At 32.3% G+C, this 19,995-nt stretch overlaps 2 protein-coding genes across 5 annotated transcripts; one reads left to right on the top strand and one right to left on the bottom strand.

The window, feature by feature from the left end:
• Window positions 1-1,083: 1,083 nt before the first annotated feature.
• On the bottom strand, window positions 1,084-10,828 carry LOC126656616 (malate dehydrogenase, cytoplasmic-like). The gene is made up of 8 exons (XM_050351218.1): window positions 10,756-10,828; window positions 9,999-10,157; window positions 9,741-9,916; window positions 5,127-5,316; window positions 2,599-2,686; window positions 2,387-2,522; window positions 1,961-2,072; window positions 1,084-1,488 (listed from the first exon to the last, which is right to left on the bottom strand). Exons 1-8 carry the CDS (start codon window positions 10,796-10,798, stop codon window positions 1,391-1,393), a joined length of 1,002 nt encoding a protein of 333 aa, XP_050207175.1. The 5' UTR covers window positions 10,799-10,828; the 3' UTR covers window positions 1,084-1,390.
• A 3,008-nt stretch (window positions 10,829-13,836) lies between these two features.
• LOC126656617 (transcription factor APG-like) lies at window positions 13,837-19,794 on the top strand. 4 transcript variants are annotated; one of them, XR_008789488.1, is made up of 6 exons: window positions 13,837-14,256; window positions 16,370-16,456; window positions 16,709-16,777; window positions 16,869-16,944; window positions 18,570-18,635; window positions 19,040-19,794. XR_008789488.1 is itself a non-coding variant. In XM_050351222.2 (6 exons), the coding sequence occupies exons 1-5, from the start codon at window positions 16,057-16,059 to the stop codon at window positions 18,593-18,595; spliced, it is 486 nt and encodes a 161-aa protein (XP_050207179.1). In that variant the 5' UTR covers window positions 14,646-16,056; the 3' UTR covers window positions 18,596-18,635; window positions 19,040-19,794. The 4 variants fall into 4 exon arrangements, 2 of the variants coding, with proteins under 2 accessions (XP_050207179.1, XP_055959652.1); XR_007633272.2 differs by lacking the exon at window positions 13,837-14,256 and adding an exon at window positions 14,646-16,284 and having other exon boundaries at window positions 16,865-16,944; XM_050351222.2 differs by lacking the exon at window positions 13,837-14,256 and adding an exon at window positions 14,646-16,284.
• The last annotated feature ends 201 nt before the right edge of the window (window positions 19,795-19,995 follow it).

The following is a 19,995-nucleotide window of genomic DNA, read 5'->3' on the forward strand; positions in this document are numbered from 1 at the left end:
GAGATTTGCTGTTCTTTGATGGATTCGAGCAATTGGATGCGTTCTTTGATTACCGCGTTGAGAAAATCTTCCTCTTTAGTATGAGAAGCCTTGGCTGTGGCATTCTTAGCGGCGGACATTGTGGCGGTAGGAAATGACAAGAGAAATCTCCGGCAAGCACGAGAGAGATTAGAAATGAGGAGAGTTGGAAAAGAGAATAGTGAATAGCAGAGGAGTACACAGCATAACAAAAAGTTAGCATTGAAAAAGAGGGTTCAGGGCTTTTTGACTCGTTACATGGAATGCTATAATTTTCTTCGTCTTCTTTAATTTGAGTCTATAATTTTAGGCTATTGCGACCCAGAATTTTTTTATTCGAGGAAAAGAAACAAATTACGTCCTAAATTTTAGTTATATTTTTACATATTCCGATCGGATACAACTACGATTTCAGTTAATAAACTTATTGCGACCAAATTAAACTTCTTCCGCAAATATTCCGTACTTATAGCATCAATTTCTTACAGTGTTATTTACTGAGTTTAAAAATTATTTATTAAATTATTTATTGTTTATTAGAACTTAAATATAGTTAAAAATATAATTTGGTATGAAGTGATAAAAGACAACAGTTTAAAAGTGTTGCTAAATTCAGTCAAACTGTTGCGTTTTCTTAAGCTAATGCAACAGTTTTCTATATATGTTGTCTTAAGTCATAAATTTCAGAATTTTGTTAATTTCTTTACAACGGTTTTTAACCGTAACTTTTCCGTTGCCTTATATGTACTATTGCAACAGTATTGATAGTGTTGCTATGTTAGTGTTGCTGAAAGTGACTTATGTGGTAGTGACTGCTATCATATGTCATTTGACACACCATATTTGTATAAAATTTAAAGACTTCATTAGTATAACTTGAATGGTAAAATTGATCTAAAACAAATTATTCCTCAACTCACTCTGTCCTTATAAAAAATTCTAACTGATAAGCAATCAAATAGCCCAAAAGACAATAAATAAAACACATTAATTAAGAAGAACTATCGATAGGAAATCCATTATAAACTTTTCCAGTCATCTGCACCGCGTAGGCATCGATGTGCATTATACTATAATCTCTTATCAGATTCATTTTCCAACATGAATGTTCAACAGAACATCCAATACATCGATGTGCATTATACTATATTGGTTTGTGGCACAAATAACATGACAACTGTTGCGTGACTGGCATAAGAAATGATATTAAATGCGTTTGTCATCTCCTCAAAAGTACATCAAACAGTCGTGAGGTGCCAATATATCTTCGAACAAGAAAATTGAAGGGAATACAAATTTAAGTGGTACCAAATCTTTGCTATTGTTTCAATTTGGTACTAAAACTTCAATTCGTATCAAACTGGTATTTCTATTATTTTCTGAGATAGGACAACGCATGCAATTTCTCTTCAATAAGTTCTTTTGCTGTAACATCCATCTTCTCTCGGGATACCTCATTAATGCTAAGTCCTGCCATTAACATAATATAGCCCCATTATTCTCCACAAAACAAATAATAATAATAGAGCCCCATTTAGTAATTTCATAAAAACATAGAAAAAATAATTATCACCCCTTGCATTTAGGCGTATCACACTGTTTAAGAATTTTATACATTAACGGCAAATGTGATTTTGTTTATCTAGTGTTTAAAATTGGAGGAAAATAGTAAAAATTTAAAATTTAGGAGGAAAATGTTGAGCTACATTTGAAGTCTAACTTCAGGGGATGATAGTAATTTTTTTCTTGAAAAAAATAACTTTTTTTTTCAGTTTCCGTACATAAGCAATGTTTAGCGCTAACTGCGTATTATCTAAAATTTAAAATTTCATACTCGAACCGCAGCCTCCTATTCTAATAAATAAAAGGTAGAAAATAATATTTTTTCTAACAATTAATTTCTCTATTATCAATTTTTCTAGCAAAATGAAGGTTGACTCACCTTGCACAATTGACCATTCTGTATTCTGGCAAGTCACAGGAAAGGAATAAATAAGGCCACGTTCAATCCCGTAGGATCCGTCAGAGCACACTCCCATTGAAACCCATTTTCCCTGATAGAAGAAACAGAACGAAAATTATACAAAGAAAAATAAAGAAATTAAAGAAATTATACTATAAATAAAAGGTCTAAAACGAGAAATTACTAAAACCCGACGCCATGATTCAGCAAATGCGTTTATGTAGCACGTACATTTGAAGAATTTTAAACTTGGAGATACCATTTTCATTTCTGAAAGTATTTTTAAAATTCAGAAACTTTACATTTATAATCTATTTTTCGAAAAAATGTTCCTTCGCGGAGGTTCAACGTTTTTGTTTCCAAGCAACATTAGGATGTCTTATTGGTCTAAAACATAGAGCAAACCTCGGGAGTGCCAAGAACCCAATTGCGGATATGATCACAAGCCGCACTTGCAGCAGATAGCGCGCTTGATAGCTTTCGAGCTTTGATGATGGCTGACCCTCGCTGCCGCACTAATGCAACATATTCGGTATCTAACCTACAACACATTTCAAATTTAAATAACAATAAAACAAACATATAACAAATTAAGACTGCCAATTAATGAGATCTACCAATGATTGTGTCTGATGAGTTGTTTGACCGAAATTTCGCGACTTGAGGTTGTGACAGTGGCATGATTAGCATCAGGATATTGTGTTGAAGAGTGTTGGAATATGCCTAGAATTCTAATTCCTATTTGTATTAGGACTCTATTAATGAAGTGTTTAGGAGAAGGATAACTTTGTTATCATTGGCTAATTAGGAAGTATAAATCCAATTAGGATCAATACTCCTAATGCCATATAGATTATTTACTCACTATATATAGCCTACCTTATTCACCTTTTAAAAAACACCAAAAACCAAACACACAATGTAGACATTGATGTGAATAAGGGGAAAAGGGGGTGTGTGTGATGTGAGAAATATAAATTAATTCTTACCCTTTTGGGTACTTCTTGTAGAGAGAGAAACACTTTGTGGGTTTTTCTTCTAAGGGCATATTTACTAGAGATGTTCTCTATTTGGTGATTCTCCACCAATTTTGTACTCCTTTTGATGATTAGTGGATGACTCGAATCTTTCGCCCGTGAATGTACGCTTTAATGCAGAACCACGTAAATCTCTTGTGTTATTTATTATTTTGCTATATTGTTATTTGTTGATCAAATCCATTATTAAATACCTACCAATGGTTTCGATTCCGCTGCGCATACCAATCCGGTCACGAACCGGTCACGACAATTGGTACCAAAGATTCAACATCGGTATCAATGTTACAACAATTGGTATCAGAGCCAATTTGGTTTTCAGATTTAATTATGGATTATGATTATGATGGCAAAGTATTATTTGGAGGATTTCGCAAGGCGCAATTACTTGACACAAGAAGATTATTTGGAGATAGAGAAGCCACCAAATTTGGAAGTGCCGAAAGTCGTCAATTGAAGACAGACTTGGGTATTAAAATTCTTAAGGAGATTTTTGTGATGGAGATTAATATGCTACTTTAAACTACAAAGAAAAAGGTATGACTTTTCTAAACACACAACTATTTGAGGATTTTATAGAGTCTTTGTAAGATGAATGATTGGGATAATCTCTTTATACTCTCATGAAATTCTATTAGTGATTTGAATTTAAAAAATTGCTTTTAAGAGTTTATTGAATGAAGAGTTTGTTTGGGCATAATCAGATTTTGATAAAATCATGATATTGCAAAAGAGATTTTGTTTTGATTAAGTAGCAATCTTAGACACAAGATGGATTACAACGTTTGTAATTTGAAACAGCGTCACTATTGAATCGCTCATAAGCCAATTTGTTTGGAGATAGGCAGAATATTTTTATCCAAAATTTATGCAGATTCAGGTTGTTCATATCACATATGTGCCAATTTCGATTGGTTTTCTGTCTACAACTGAGTTGATAGTGGAGTGTAGTTATGGGTAACAGTCAATACATGCAGAATTTTGGGATATTGGTTCAGTCAAGGGCAAGATGCATAATGAGACGGTTAGAGCAATAATGAATGTTCAACATGATTTCTATATGCACATGTCTGATATCTCAATATATAAAACTAAGAGTTTTATGGGTTATTTGGCGATGAAGTGAGATTGGATGCTGCACTTGTGATGTATGCTCATTGGGTTGGTCGACTTATGAAGATTAAGGGATATGCTACGACCTCAACATTTGTTTTTTGATTTAATCATTATAGGCTACTAATGACGTTTGTTTCTGGTATCAGTTTTAAGACCAACAAAATTCGAAGCTTCGTGAAATTTTGATTGATACACCCGAAGATAGTAAATCTTCAAGTCATTTTGGTTTCAGCAAGTTCAAGACGTTCTTGAAACTTGTATGGTCCTCCTCAAAGAACCTCTTTTGGAATAAGTTCAGTTTGGACTTAAATGGAGAAGGTGGAGCACAACAGTAATCACAGTTTATTGGAGAATTCAAGTCAAGGTGGAGATTGTTGGAATATGCCTAGAATTCTAATTCCTATTTGTATTAGGACTCTATTAATGAAGTGTTTGGGAGAAGGATAACTTAGTTATCATTGGCTAATTAGGAAGTATAAATCCAATTAGGATTAATACTCCTAATGCCATATAGATTATTTACTCACTATATATAGCCTACCTTATTCACCTTTTAAAAAACACCAAAAACCAAACACACAATGTAGACATTGATGTGAATAAGGGGAAAAGGGGGTGTGTGTGATGTGAGAAATATAAATTAATTCTTACCCTTTTGGGTACTTCTTGTAGAGAGAGAAACACTTTGTGGGTTTTTCTTCTAAGGGCATATTTACTAGAGATGTTCTCTATTTGGTGATTCTCCACCAATTTTGTACTCCTTTTGATGATTAGTGGATGGCTCGAATCTTTCGCCCGTGGATGTACGCTTTAATGCAGAACCACGTAAATCTCTTGTGTTATTTATTATTTTGCTATATTGTTATTTGTTGATCAAATCCATTATTAAATACCTACCAATGGTTTCGATTCCGCTGCGCATACCAATCCGGTCACGAACCGGTCACGACAATTGGTACCAAAGATTCAACATCGATATCAATGTTATAACAAAGAGTGATTTCCCCATATGATTACATTCTTCACACTGCTGACATGAACCTTAAGCCTGTCTGCAATCAGACTAAGGGCTCTATTATGATCAAGTCTTGTAAGGCATGTAATGTTTTTTGATGGAATTGAAGGGGCGAATTGCTTTAGGATAAGTGCATTGGTGTTTGCAGGATTAGCAACCACTAGGACCTGTTCATAACAAAGCACATTATTTTTTTACGAGAAATTCTTGTGTGAACCTAGTTCGCCACGTATCGTCTAGTGCAATGTTTAGAAAAAGAGTTATTTTTTTTATGAATAGAAAATTTATTGTTGCCGGCCGGAATCTGTAGGTCACCATATTCTTCTCAAATTATAGGAAGGTCACTAAACAAATTTTTGTTACAAAAAGGTCACTGAACTATGTCTTTTGTTACAAATGGGTTCACCAATATAAAACATATCGTTTTTACGCAAAAACGCTACATTTTTGCTTACATGGCAAGCTGAAATTACAAAAAGCAACATATTTCAATGGCCTTTTTGTAATAAAAGGTATAATACAATGACTTTTTTGTAATTCACGAAAGTTTAATGTTCTTTTTATAACGACTGGAACATTTTTGTAATAAAAGGTGTAGTTTAGTGACCATTTTGTAAGAAAAGTTTGTTTATTGATCTTTTTATAATTTAAGAAAAGTCTGGTGATCTAAAGAATTTAATTTCCGTTGTCTGTCTATGTTGCACGAAAAAAAATGCTAAAATTAGAAACATCGAAATGTGAAACGACAATATAATATTCTATAAAAGGCAAAATTGTCATAGTTTCTCCTCTTCTATGATTGAATTTTCTGATTTTATTTCAGCTTCTAATTTGGTGGAATCTACCCTACAAGGCAGATTTTATACGTGGCAGAATTCTATATCCCGCTCAAAGATTGACAGGTGTTTTTTATCTCCTGCTGTGTTCACATCTTGGCCTAGTAACATGCTAAAAGCTTTGCCTAGATCTTTCTCGGATCATGTTCCTCTTCTCTTCATTTCAGAAGTTACAGCTAACTGGGGGCCAAAACCTTTTAAATCAATAAATGCTTGGTGGAGCCACAAAGAATTCTATTCTTATGTTTCAGATTCCTGGGGGTTAATTTCGACTCGGTTGCCTCATGCGAATTTTGTAACAAAGCTTAGGGAGCTTCGATCTTTTATTAAAGTTTGGAATCGAGATGTGTTTGGTGATTTGAACACTCGGCTGGCTGCTGTTCAGGAAAATATTGCTGCGTTGGAAGCAAATTCAGACTTGAATGTTCTTTCTGAATCGGAAATGAGCAGCTTATCTACTCATCGGACTGAATTTGAGCAACTCTCTAAGGACGTAGAATCTCTTTGGCATCAAAAGTCAAGACTTAACTGGAATCTTTATGGAGATAAAAATACTAAATATTTTCATACGGTAGCTTCAATTCATTCGAAGAGCAACTTTATTACTGAGTTTTTGATTGGGGGTGTTTGTTATACAAACCCAGCTGATATTAAGAAGCAAGTGCATCTTTTCTACAAGTCTTTATTTCAGCGAAGAGAACAGATTTCGTATTCAGTGGATTCTCTCCCTATCAAAGCTCTTACCGATTTTCAGTCTGCTGCTTTATCGGTGGCTTTTTCGGAGGAGGAGATCTTGGCCACTCTCATGGGTTGTGATGATAATAAGGCTCCCGGGCCGGACGGATTCAATTACTTCTTTTACAAGAAGTCTTGGTCAATTTTCAGGCAAGATTTTTTAAAGCTTTTCGATGATTTTTATGTTGCAGCGAATTTTCCAAGAGGGCTGAACTCTGCCTTTCTTGTATTGATTCCGAAATTTCTTGGGGCTTCAGATATTAAAGATTTCCGTCCTATTAGTCTGATCAACGGAGTGTTTAAACTAATATCAAAAGCTTTGGCGAATAGACTTTCTGCAGTTCTTCCTTCGATTGTCTCTGAAAACCAATTTGGTTTTATCAAAGGAAGAAGCATACATGATTGCCATATGATCGCCTCAGAGATCATTCATCTTGTTAAGCGTCGTAATGATCAAGTTTTTATTATTAAACTTGACTTCATGAAAGCCTTTGACACTATTTCATGGGAATTCATTCTGTGTATGCTTCGCAGGATGAATTTTGATGGAAAATGGATTAGTTGGATTTCCTCAATGTTTAGTTCGGCGCAGCTTTCTGTTCTTCTTAACGGCAGCCCAACGGATAATTTTTTCATGCAACAAGGGGTAAGACAAGGGGACCCTATTTCTCCTATGCTTTTCGTTCTAGCGGTGGAGAGTTTGAAGGCTATTTTTACGAAGGCGTGTAACTTGGGGCTGCTAAAGGGTATTCATGTGGAGGGGATGGATGAAAATATTTCATTACTTCAGTTTGCGGATGACACTCTGTTATTTGTTCCGAATGACTTGTCTATGATTCGGAACTTGCTTCGTATTTTGAGATGTTTTGAATTGATTTCAGGTCTAAAAATCAATTACAAAAAATCCTCAATCATTGGCATCAACGTGGATTCAACCTCCCTTTCAAGAGCTTCTGCTATTCTGAATTGCAAAATCGAAGAGCTTCCGATCACGTACCTGGGTCTTCCTCTATCCGAGAGAGCGGTGGGTGTTAAGCAATGGGATCCGGTAATCTCAAATTTTACGTCGCAACTGTCTACCTGGAGAGGTAATCTTTTGTCGCCTGCCGGTAGACTCACTCTTATTAAATCGGTCCTTTGTAGTTTGCCTGTCTACTATATGTGCACTCTTCAGATTCCTCAATCTGTGATTTTATCGCTTGAGAAAATTATGAGACGTTTTCTATGGAGTGGAGATGCTAATTGCAGGGGTTTTAGTAAGGTAGCTTGGGTTGATGTTTGCTTACCGTATTCTTCTGGAGGCCTTAATATTACCTCTCTGCGTTTAAAAAATGAGACCCTTTTAATGAAGTGGATTTGGAAGCTTTTGGAGGGAAAAAGAAATTCAAATTCATTTTGGTTTGTTGTGGTTGCAAACAGCTCTTCTATACAATCCTGGACTGATCTCGAACTTGTTGATGTTCTTCATTTATCTCACATTTGGAAAGGTATTTATAAATCTTGCATCAATCATCAAGATTTATGGAAGTGTTTCAAAGGATCGGTTTCTATGGTTTTGGGCAATGGCTCGGATGTTCGGTTTTGGAAGGATTGCTGGACTGCAGCTCCTCTCCAACTCTTATTTTCAGATTTGTTTAAATTATGCAGAAAGAAAAATGATGCTGTTGCTTCCTTCTTTGATTTTGATCAGCAAATTTATTCAAATTTCATATGGAACAGAAGGCTTAGGGTGGGCGAGCAGGTTCAGTTTTCTTCTATGTTGCTTCAGCTGCCTCTGATAACGTCTCTGCATTCCCACGATCAGCTGCTGTGGAGAGGAAAATCTGGAAAATTCTCAGCAGCTTCATTGCGTCATCTGTTTCTCAGGTCTGCATTTTCTGCCACTGCTACTTCTTTTCTGATTCAGCATATATGGAAAGAAATCATGCCCCCTAGGATCCAGTTTTTCGTTTGGCTATTAGCGAAGGATCGTATTTCTTCGAATGCTTCTTTGTTCCGGAGAGGGGTCTTGAGCTTGGATCAGTCATCATGTCTTCTTTGTGGTCAAGAGGAATCAAGTATCCATATAATTCTCCATTGCCGCTTTGCATGGATGTTTTGGTCATGCTTCTTAGATAAATGCAATATTAGTTGGGTATCTCCGCATTCAACTGAGATTTTCTACATGGATTGGCTTTCTCTATCGAATGGTAATCATCGAAACCTTTGGAAACTTTTTTGGTTTTTTGGGGTTTGGCATCTCTGGAAAGCAAGAAACAAAAGGACCTTTGAAGATGTTTTGTTGGATATTCAATCTTTGGTTTTCATGACGATTTGCAAGGCAACAGATTTCTACAAGTCACATAACTCGGGTTTCTCTTATTCCGGGAATGATGTTTTCCGTTGTGTTGATTTTTTCTGTATTACAACTTAATGTTTTAGTTTGTTTTCTGTTTGCCTTTTGCCTTCCACCATTTTGTGGTTGAGCTAATTCATCTATCATTTACCAAAAAAAAAAAGTAGGCATAAATATAGAAATTTCCAGTTTCAAAAATATTTCAGAAAATAAAATGAAATATGAGTCGATAAGTTTTCGTGCAACATAGTTGCTTGCTATAGTTGGAAAATAGTCTTTAGAGTTGTGAAATATTGGATTTATCATTAACTCTAACAACGGTAAGTTAACAACTAATCGCCAAGGTTGGAACCATATAAAGGCTAGAGTAGGATTTAATCCGAACTACCGATCATAAATATTTAAGAAAACATAATAGAGTTTGTAGTGAAGTCAGAACTAAAGCAAGGTTAGAAGAAGACTGCTGAAAGATTAAAGAGGAACTAGATAGTTCATTTAGCTGGGGATGAAAAGAAATTCTCATTATGCCACCGGTAACAACTAAACTAAACGCCCTCTTACGTTGTATTATTCAAGTGTAAGAATCTCGGAACCGTCCTGGAACTGCAGTTCAGGGCCGGATCCCTAGTTCGGATCTCAGTTTTCCCATTATAATTTACACAAAAAAAAATTGCTTTGTCCTGACCTTGCAATTAGTAGCAGCATGATGCTCCAAAGCCGAGGCTTGAGCTCTAAAAATAGGGATATTTATCGGCAATAAATCTCTTCTCTCCATGCCCTCTTTACAGGGAAAACCACCCACCATAATAGCAATGTTGACGCCTTTACAAGCTTCAACAACATTTGTAGTTGCAACAACACCTACTTTCATATATAAATATTTAATCATTTACATTTTATTAGCAATCAAATTGAATTTGAAAATAAAGAATAAATATTTAACCTTGAAGAAGAGGAAATGCAGAATCAATCAGTTCCATTTTTACTCCTTGTAAGGATTGAGAAGCTGGTTCAATGTCAAGCATATGCAGAATTATAGGCTGATCTTCGCCTAACATCAGCCCTTTTGCTATCGTTGGAACAATTGCATACCCTATTTGCCCTATCCAACCAAATTTTCATATTAAATTATGGTTCGAAAGTTGACGGGTGTGCGAGAATTTATTGATTCGATCACCAAACCGAACCAAATTAACCAAAGCAGCATTTCTGTAATTTTTCTTAAATGAACAGTAACCAAAATGTTTACAAACCAAATAACCGAATTGATTATTTGGTTCGATCACTTACTTTGGTTAACAAAATAACTAAATTTTATTAACATTGATTATTAAAAAATAACAAAAAATGAAATTAATTCATTTTGGTGTTTATTGCTCGTTATACACAAATTTAGGGGAGAATTATATTTAAATCCTGTAAAAATTACAAGAATATTTATAATTTTGATTTTTTTTAAATAACATCATGATATAATTTTTATAATTCAGTTGAAAATACAATTAATTCGGAAATTAAAAAAATATAAATTATAATCGAACCAAATTAATTAAAAATCGAAATAAACTAAAATTTCAGCTCAATCCGGTGGGTTAATTTGGTTGAAAAGAGCAATGCTGCAAATTAATTCTATTTTTTTTCTTCTGATATTTATTTTATTTTCATTACGAACAGAAAGCCTAATGAGAAGATTGATTTACCAGCAGCTCCAGTGACCAGCACTCTGATCGCATCTTTTGCCATTGTTGCAGACTACATATAAGTGATCAATTTAGTGCAAACCTTTTAAACAAAATGGGGAAGAGTTACGTGTTAAAGTATGTAATTTGTACTCATTTACTACCTTGTTTCTTGGTACTCTCTTATTTATATAGGTATTTCAGTAATTGTATATATTAATTTTTAGAGATACTTCCTCCGTTTTTTTTAATTGCCAATTTAGCAAAATGTATTTGTCTTTATTTACTTGTACATTTGGAATTTTAATATAATTTTAACTATCATCTTTCAAATTTAACCTTTCTTAATAAATGACTCTATGAGTCAACTGACAGTGCATTTATTAATTAATAGGGTTACACTAGTATTTATTCTTACAATTTAGGCCTAATTACTTAAAACCACCCACTTTATAACTTTTTTTCATTTATACTATGACCTAGAAAATTTTCAATTGTACCCTATTTTTGATTTTTATGTTTCATCTCTACCCTAATGAGTTAAATTGGCCTATTTTCTTTTGAAAAGAAGTTTAAATTAGTTCTTCATTTTTAATCTATATTCTAATAAAACGTTAATATTAATTATTTATGTATCTTGTTTTTTAATATTTTCATTCTTAAATTAATTAAATTATCAAAAAATTTAAATTTGGGGTACAAATGAAACATAAAAATCGAAAATAGGGTACAATTGAAAATTTTTCTAAGTCATGGTATAAATAAAAAAAAGTTATAAGGTGGGTGGTTTTTAAGTAACCAGGTCTACAATTTAAGACAAAACACCATTATCTTAAGGCTTAATCACTTAAACCCCCTCACCTTTTATCCCTTTTGCAATTATACCATGACGTAGGAAATTTTCAATTGTACCCTAATTTAGGTTTTTATATTTCAATTGTACCCCAAAATATTAAATTGACCTCTTTTCACTTATAAAAAGTTTAAAATAATCTTTAATGTTTTATATTATTAATAATATTAGGGTCTAATTGAAATATAGGTTAAAAATGAAGGATTATTTTAAATTTTTTTAATGAAAAGAGGTCAATTTAATGTTTTGGGGTACAATTGAAACACAAAATGGAAAATTAGGGTAAAATTGAAAAAATTCCTACGTCAGGGTATAATTGCAAAAGGGACTAAAGGTGAGGGGGGTTTGAAGATTAGACCTTATATTAATACGTACAATTTGGCTAATAATCACCCATCCCCCTCGACTTTTACCCTAAACTTTCCTAAACCCTCTATACTTTCAAAAGTTTTCCTAAACCTTCCGGACTTTATGGCGGCTCCATCCACGGTTCTTATGGACGAAACTACACTTACAAAAAAAATTGGCGGCTGGCCGCGCCACGTCATCTGACATGTCATAAAAAATTCAAAAAAAAAATTGAAAGATCCAAAATACCCCTGAAATAAACCAATCAAACCAAAATTCAACCACATTCAATCCAACCAAACCAAAACCTAACCAAACAAAATTTAATCAAACCATCCAACTTTGGTCCGGTCACCACTGTTCATCTTCTCAGATCCACCCACCGCCTGCCGCCGGTGGTCCCTCTTGCGACCATTTGTTTTCAAGAACAGATGTGAATCTGTTCTCAAGAACATATTCACATCTGTTCTTCAGAACATATTCACACAGATCTGTCTTCACAGACGGAGATCTGTTCTTAGAAGACGCATTCAGTAAAAAAGAGGGTACCACCGAAACCTTCACTCTCTGCCAAACCGCCAAGGGGGAAACCCAAAGTAGCAGAGAACCATTGCAGCCGGGAAATCTCAATTATAGTAAGCTTGTTATGCTAAGTATTTCTCAAGTGCGTTCATGTGCAGGCAACCTTATATCACAATGGAGTGGACCATTCTAACTCCGAAGCGACATTGACCATGAAGTGGTAAGGAAGGGTTTTTCACTACTAGAATACAGAGAATTACCGACGGAAAGTTTTTGATTTAACGACGGATTTTAGGCATTTACCAACAGAAAACTTAATTTACCGACGGATTTCAGCCTTTAGCGACGGAAAAATCCGCTGCTAAAATTCAGTTTTCTAATAGTGTTTCTTGAATGTTGTATGTGGTAGGTTTTTAGTATGTTTCTGTCGTTTTAAGATCTAGTCACCGAAATTTATTTATGGAAACAGTTGTTCCCATAGATGGCGTCCGGAAATGCGACAACTGAGATCCGTCTTTCGCTGGTCTCCAAAGAATATAGATGATCACAAAAGGCGGATGTAGAAAGGAGAACTAGGTTTTTGGACCCCTAGTTCGCTCCAATGTCTAAATTAATAAAGATAATTATGGTATTTTAGCCAAGTACTCCTTTCGGTCCATAATATTTGTCGCATTTGACTTTAACATAAAAATTAAGAAAACAATTAATATGTCTTAATTTGTATACACTTTTACAATTAATATGTCATAATTTGTATACACTTTTACTAAATTAACCCTATATTGAAATTTGTTTATGTTTGTAACTATTATTTTTATTTGTTTATTATATTTTAATAATTTAATGAGAAAAATATGGAATAATAATAATTAATACTGTTTTAATATCTAAAATAATAAATATTATAAATTAATTTTTTTTTAAATACGAAAAATATTATGAACCGATTCATATTAAAAAGAAAAGAAAAAAAAAAGTGATATTATTATCTCATTTATAGGGTTTTTTTACATGGACTTCCTTTCTCCAACTTCATCAAAGTGGAAAGAGTAGCTATTTCCAACAGAAACTTTTAATTGTATTGGGACAATACATTTGTATTTGGGCGTGCCAATTGGCATTTTGTTGATTTGTCTCTATACATAAATTTAACATACTTTATTGAAAGGAATTGAACGATAAATCAGTTTCCAATAATGAAAATGTAATACCAAGTAAGAGGGACAATATTATTCATTTAATTAATTAATTTTGTAGTTTTGCTTTAAGCGGTGAGTTGGACACGAGTCATGCAAGTGAGGGTGCTACATGTCAATGAGTCATGAACTTTTTATAAACAATAGCAGTCTGCAATATATCTCTTGAATCGAATTACCAGGCACTGGCTTGCTCCCTCTTTCTTCAGGAAAAAAAAAATTTCTCGAAAAATTTAATTTATTTGTTTATATTTTTCAGTCTAACAACTTTATTTTCAATTTCAAACCCGAAATTATAAAACTTTCACTGATTTATTTAGTTATACCTATATTTTTTATGGTTCTTCTTTTGAATAAAACTAGTCTAAATTATTTTCCCGTAACTTTTGAGTTATTTTTTTATTTATATTTCAGTAATTAAATGTTAGATTTAATTTATTTTAACATTTAATTTAAATCTGAATTTTCATTTTTACCTTATTATAATCTATTTTTTTTTTAAACAACGTAGCTAGAACAGGCTCGAACGGCCGCAAAATCCAATTGTCCCCAGCGACCGGTGATTACCACATTCTTTGCCGAGTGTTGGAAAAGGTTATCGAGGTACGTTATTTATCAGCAACATATTTGTGAATTATGTTTGATCCAAAAGCTAGGGTTTGCAAAGGTACGTTAACAAGTTAGGGGAGGATTTAGTTTAATTTATTTTAGTTGTGAAAATATTGGGTAAATTGTTTTTGTGAACAAGTTGTGGATTTAGACTTTATTTTACACTTCAGTTATCAAACTTTTGTTTTACATATTTTTATAATTTAATTTAATATAAGATTAATTACTCAGTTAATTCAGGTGAATTATCATTTGTATAGCTAATAAAAAAAAGGGCTAATTCCTAAAAAAATCACGAACTTTACACGAAGTTTCATTTTAATCATGAGCTTTAAAAGTTGTCATTTAAAGTCACGAACTTTCATTTTGTTTCAAATCTATCATTTCAGTGTATTTTTGTTGACTAAATTCTTCAATAAACCATTAATGAAAGATCCAAATTATAAATCGACATTAAATCTTATTATCTTTTAGTTAGAGTATATAGGATTAGGAATTTTTGGTTCGATAAAATACACCGGATTTTACTTTGGCGATAGATTTGAAACAAAATGAAAGTTCATGCCTTTAAATGACAACTTTTAAAGTTCATGATTAAAATGAAACTTCGTGTAAAGTTCGTGATTTTTTAGGAATTAACCCTAAAAAAAAGGCCAAATATCGTAAAAAGGCCAAATCTTTCACAAAAGTTTCATAAAAGTCGGGACTTTTTAATTTTGTCTATTTTGGCCAAAAACTGATTATTTGGTTTTACAAAAGTCCTGACCTTTTAATTTTGTATATTTTGGCCAAAAACTGATTATTTGGTTTTACAAAAGTCCTGACCTTTCAATATATGTGCATGTCACGTAGGCGCCACATAGGCAAAATTGAAGACAAATTGAGAGTTGACCACAATTGAAACCAAATAATATATTTTTGGCGAAAATCGACAAAATTAAAAAGTCAGGATTTCTGTGAAACTTTTATAAAAGGTTTGGCCTTTTTATGACATTTGGCCTAAAAAAATTATATGGCATCTACTTTTTACGCTGCACAAAATTATGAATCTAAGATATAGGATTGAGATTCCCTCAAGTTCTTTTTGAACTTGAGGAGGTCTTATTAACAATCTACACCGTTCATTATAAAATGGACGGCGTAGATCAAAAAGGTAAAATTTTAATCAAATTAATCTACACCATTCATTTTAAAATGAATGGTGTAGATTATGAACATGAATGCACTTGAGGGAGATATATAGTAACATCATGCCAAAGCAACTTATTTTTGAAGTTTTCAAAAAATAACTTATTTTTACTTAAAAGTTTAAATAAAATCCCAAGTAGGTTAAGATAACTTCAAACAGGGGGAGAAATGTTCTGAATTTTTGGGTAAAATTGCCCATTGTACTAAATCAATAATTTAACAGTAACCTGATTTAATAGTTGATGATTATCTAACTTTATCAACTAAACCAATAAAATCTAAATTAAAAACTTTATATATAAAAAACAAAATCCATCAATTAGATTAAAATACTCTTTAAAAAGATTGAACCCAAAAATAAAAAAGAATATAAACTGAGCATTTCGATACAAAGTCATAAAATGTCTGAACTGAACTAAATTGAATTAAAATAATAGTGTGGGTCGATTTTTGACCTAAAAATAATCTTTACAATTTGAGTATGGATTTCTGATTTTTGAAAAGCCATACCAATGTATGAACTAAATTGAATTAAAATAATAGTCCCCGTAGTGTTATAAATTTCCTTATTGTTTTTTTCTTGCAACAATAACTTTTTTTATTACGATGAACAACCCTGAAACATGCACCTGTATGCTCTCTCATTTTTGCTCTTTTCACCAAAATTTCTTGAATACAACCAACTCTGAATTGGAAAAACTAGAGATTTTTGGAGGTTTTACGGATTTTCAGAATATGCATGGCATGCAATATCAAAACGACTTCCTACATGATTTACACAATGAAGAATCAACCTCAAAAAACCAGACAAACGACACTCAGAGTCAAAATAACGTGAGTTTTAATATCATTAGATTTTGTTCCCATGATATGAACTCATAGACCAACTACTTTTATGTTTGTTTTTCTTTAAATCCAGGAGATTGAAGCGCTCTCCGTAGAAGCAAGGCGAACCAAGCGTGATAAGAGACCACGGTCGGGTGCGAAGCGTAATCTTTATGAGAGGGTGAGATTAGTAACTCATAAAGATTTAAAAATAAGTTAGTTATAGTTAAATTACTATACTATTTTAAATACAGTTTTAATTTTTTTAAAAGTGAGTTATTATGGATTACCGATTTAAAAAACAAACGCCATTGTATTTAATACATATGATAAGACTATTATGAAGATGTTTTGATAATTTTATCTTTAAGTGACACTAAAAATAACTAATTCATTTTATTTGTATGGCACACAATTTGTTAATATGGAGCAGAGGCGTAGGGACCGAATCAGGGAGAAAATAAAAACTTTAAAAGAGCTCGTACCCCATCGTCACAACAAGGTTAGATTGCTATCCATCTATTTATATTGATGATCATTTCTACAGCTTTATGTTAATCAAACGTTTGTTGGAATTGGTTTGGTGAAGCCAGTGTAAGGAGCTATACATGTGTCAGCTCGAGCACTGCTTATATATTAATAATGTTTTACCAACAGGGTTTAGAAAAGGTACGTTAAGTTAGCGGAGGAGTTAGTTTAATTTAGTTTAGTCATGGAAACTGTAGGTTTAATTTTATTTTTCGGTTGCTAAATGATAATTTTTTTTAGAGAAAAATATCCGTATCTATCCACAATTTTGATATGTCCGTCAAATATACCTTATTCTAAAACAGATGCCATTTTTGCCAAAATATATTTACAATTGGTTTGGATCTTATGTGGCGCAATACTACATGTCTATATGTATAAAATAAATTTTTATACTTTATACAACATCGTGCCGCGTCAGTTCCAAATCAATTGTGAGGATATATCTGGCTAATATCGAAAAAAATGAAAAAAATATATGATACAATTTTAAAAATATGGTATAAATGACTAAATGACTAAAATTGTGGATATATATGAGCATTTTGTCTTTTTTATACACTTAATTTACTGTTATTTTATTTTGGCAAAATAAATTTATTTATCGACAATTTTAATTTATGTCGTATGATTTTTAAAATATTGTTTTTTTGGTTTATTATTTTTTCGATCTTTGACAAAATACACATTACTCATTTGGAGCCGACGTGTGGTTTGATTTTGTATATGCAAATATAAATAAATTTTGTACAAATAGATCACTTATAAAATTGTTTTACGTCAGCTCCAAACAAATCGTGAGTATATACATATAGAAAATCGAACAAATTATGGACAACCTGAAAATATTTAAAGATCATAGTGTATTTAAAAGATATTAAAAATTTTAGTCGATAAATTTATTTTGCTTTTATATTTTGATGTTTTAATAATCTAACTGCTATTTGTGAAACAACAAAAACTTTCTGTAAATTCAAGGGAACTATCGCACATGTGGCCAATGAATAATTATGCAGCACCGTTGGCACATATAATTTTTCTTGACTAAATTGCGATAGTAACTTCATATGTTGTAAAAATTTAAAATTAGATTATTAAAATATGGCAAATAAAACAATGACAACCAAAGCGTAAGAAGTTTATCAGTTTATTTTGTAAAAGATTATTATATTTGGATTATTCTTTAAAAATAAAATGTTTCTGATTTATTAAGCAGTTTAAATTCCAGTCATGCCGATTAACTAGACGAACATGCCCGTCAAGTTTTGTAAGTTTGTTGTTGTATCTGTTTATTTTTTTCAGCTTAGTTCTTTGAAAAAGGTGACCTTAAAACGTGACATTCTGCATATGTAACTACATAAAGCTACCTGTGATTTAGAATAATATATCCATGTGAAATTGATATTATTTGACATAGGATTATTTGCATTTTAAATCTTAACGTTATCTGTTAGCAATTTAAGCATAATGTTTAAAACGTTACATTACAGATTCTATCATTTTAATTATTTGACATTGTATAACCCGTAGTCGTTTTTTTACAAAAAACGCTACGAAATACGTACTAAATAGGCGTCATTTTGTATAAAGCAGCGTTAAAACGGAAATGTGCTAGACAATGCCAAAAAATGAAAATAAGATGTGTGATGCTACATTTTAAAAGTTGTGTTTAATCGTTTCAAACAGAAAACTTTAGGATTTAATTTGTCAACTTAACCCATATATATATTGCATTATGTTTAACTGTCTCTTCCATGTCATTACAGCAGAGCGAAGCTTCAATTTTGGATGATACCATTCACTATCTTAAAGAATTAAAGTCGAAAGTCGAAGTAATTAATCAATTAAAAACTTTTAATTTATAATTTATGAATCGATTATTTAATTGGATTAATTGTAAATTAATATATGAACTTTATCTTAATTTACAATTACAACACAAACTTTGAAACTTGACAATTACCACACCAATTTTATTTTTTTTGGCAAATTGGTACACCGACTAATAATACAACAGCATGTGATAGTATATTACAATACCCATAATAGTATTTTTCTAGTTTGTTGTACCAATTTGCCAAAAAAAAATTAAAGTTGGTGTGTTAATTATGCCGTATTTTAAAATTTGTGTTATAATTGTAAATTAAGGTAAAATTTGTATATTAATTTACAATTAACCCTATTTAGTTTTATATATTCTGATATTTTATTGTTGCTTCGACTGAATGATAATCAGATGCTATCGTCAAGTAATTGCCTGCAACAACCAGTTTTTACTCCAATGGTGCACACAGTCAGTAGGCCTCCAACTCCGAGAATGGAAATGTTCAATGTTCGTCAATGTGAAGTCCTTCCAATGCTACCAATTCAACAAATATCTCCATTTTCGACTTATCAATATTTATTTTAGGGCTTAGTTCTTTTAGCTTCTACTTTTTATAATGGACACATTCCATGAGATAATATATTAGGCTCAATACATAGTTTGACCCCTGAACTTGTACCCTTTTACCCATCTAACCTCCAAACTTAACGTCTCACTTATCGAACCCCTGAATTTGTTAAATAACCCGATTTGACCCCCGAACTTGATAAATATGTAAACATTTAACTCCTCCGTACACAATTTCTTCTAGAACGTTTCAAGTGACAGGTGGACACGAAGGGTTCAATACTTACATATTTATCAAGTTCAGAGGTTAAATCAAACTATTTAACAACTTCAGAGGTTCGATAGGTGAGACGTTAAATTTAGGGGTTAGATGGGTAAAAGGGTACAAGTTCAGGGGTCAAACTATGTATTAAGCCTAATATATTATATTAGAATATAATTTATCATCACTGGTCTATATTGAATTGGGTACGGTTGGGTGTTTAGTATTGGGTTGGGCTGTACACAGCTCAGAAGAGTTGGAGCTTCGAAAAACTTAGAATTGAATTGAAAATTGCGATTTTTTAAAGTGTGATATATGGAGACATTAAAATCCGGTATGATTTAGATTTGATATTTTTATGTTTCGATATGGTTCAATATGAAGATAATTTAATTCTAACAGATTAATATATTAATTCGGCACAGTAATGACACTTATGAAAAAAACTGCCTGAGTGAAACAATTAAAAAAACTGCATGAGTGAAACATTTAAAAAAACTGCCTAATTTACAATAATTTCTCTTGGCTGTATATATTA

The sequence above is a fragment of the Mercurialis annua genome, linkage group LG7, assembly GCF_937616625.2.
Source record: "Mercurialis annua linkage group LG7, ddMerAnnu1.2, whole genome shotgun sequence".
Lineage (NCBI taxonomy): Eukaryota > Viridiplantae > Streptophyta > Magnoliopsida > Malpighiales > Euphorbiaceae > Mercurialis > Mercurialis annua.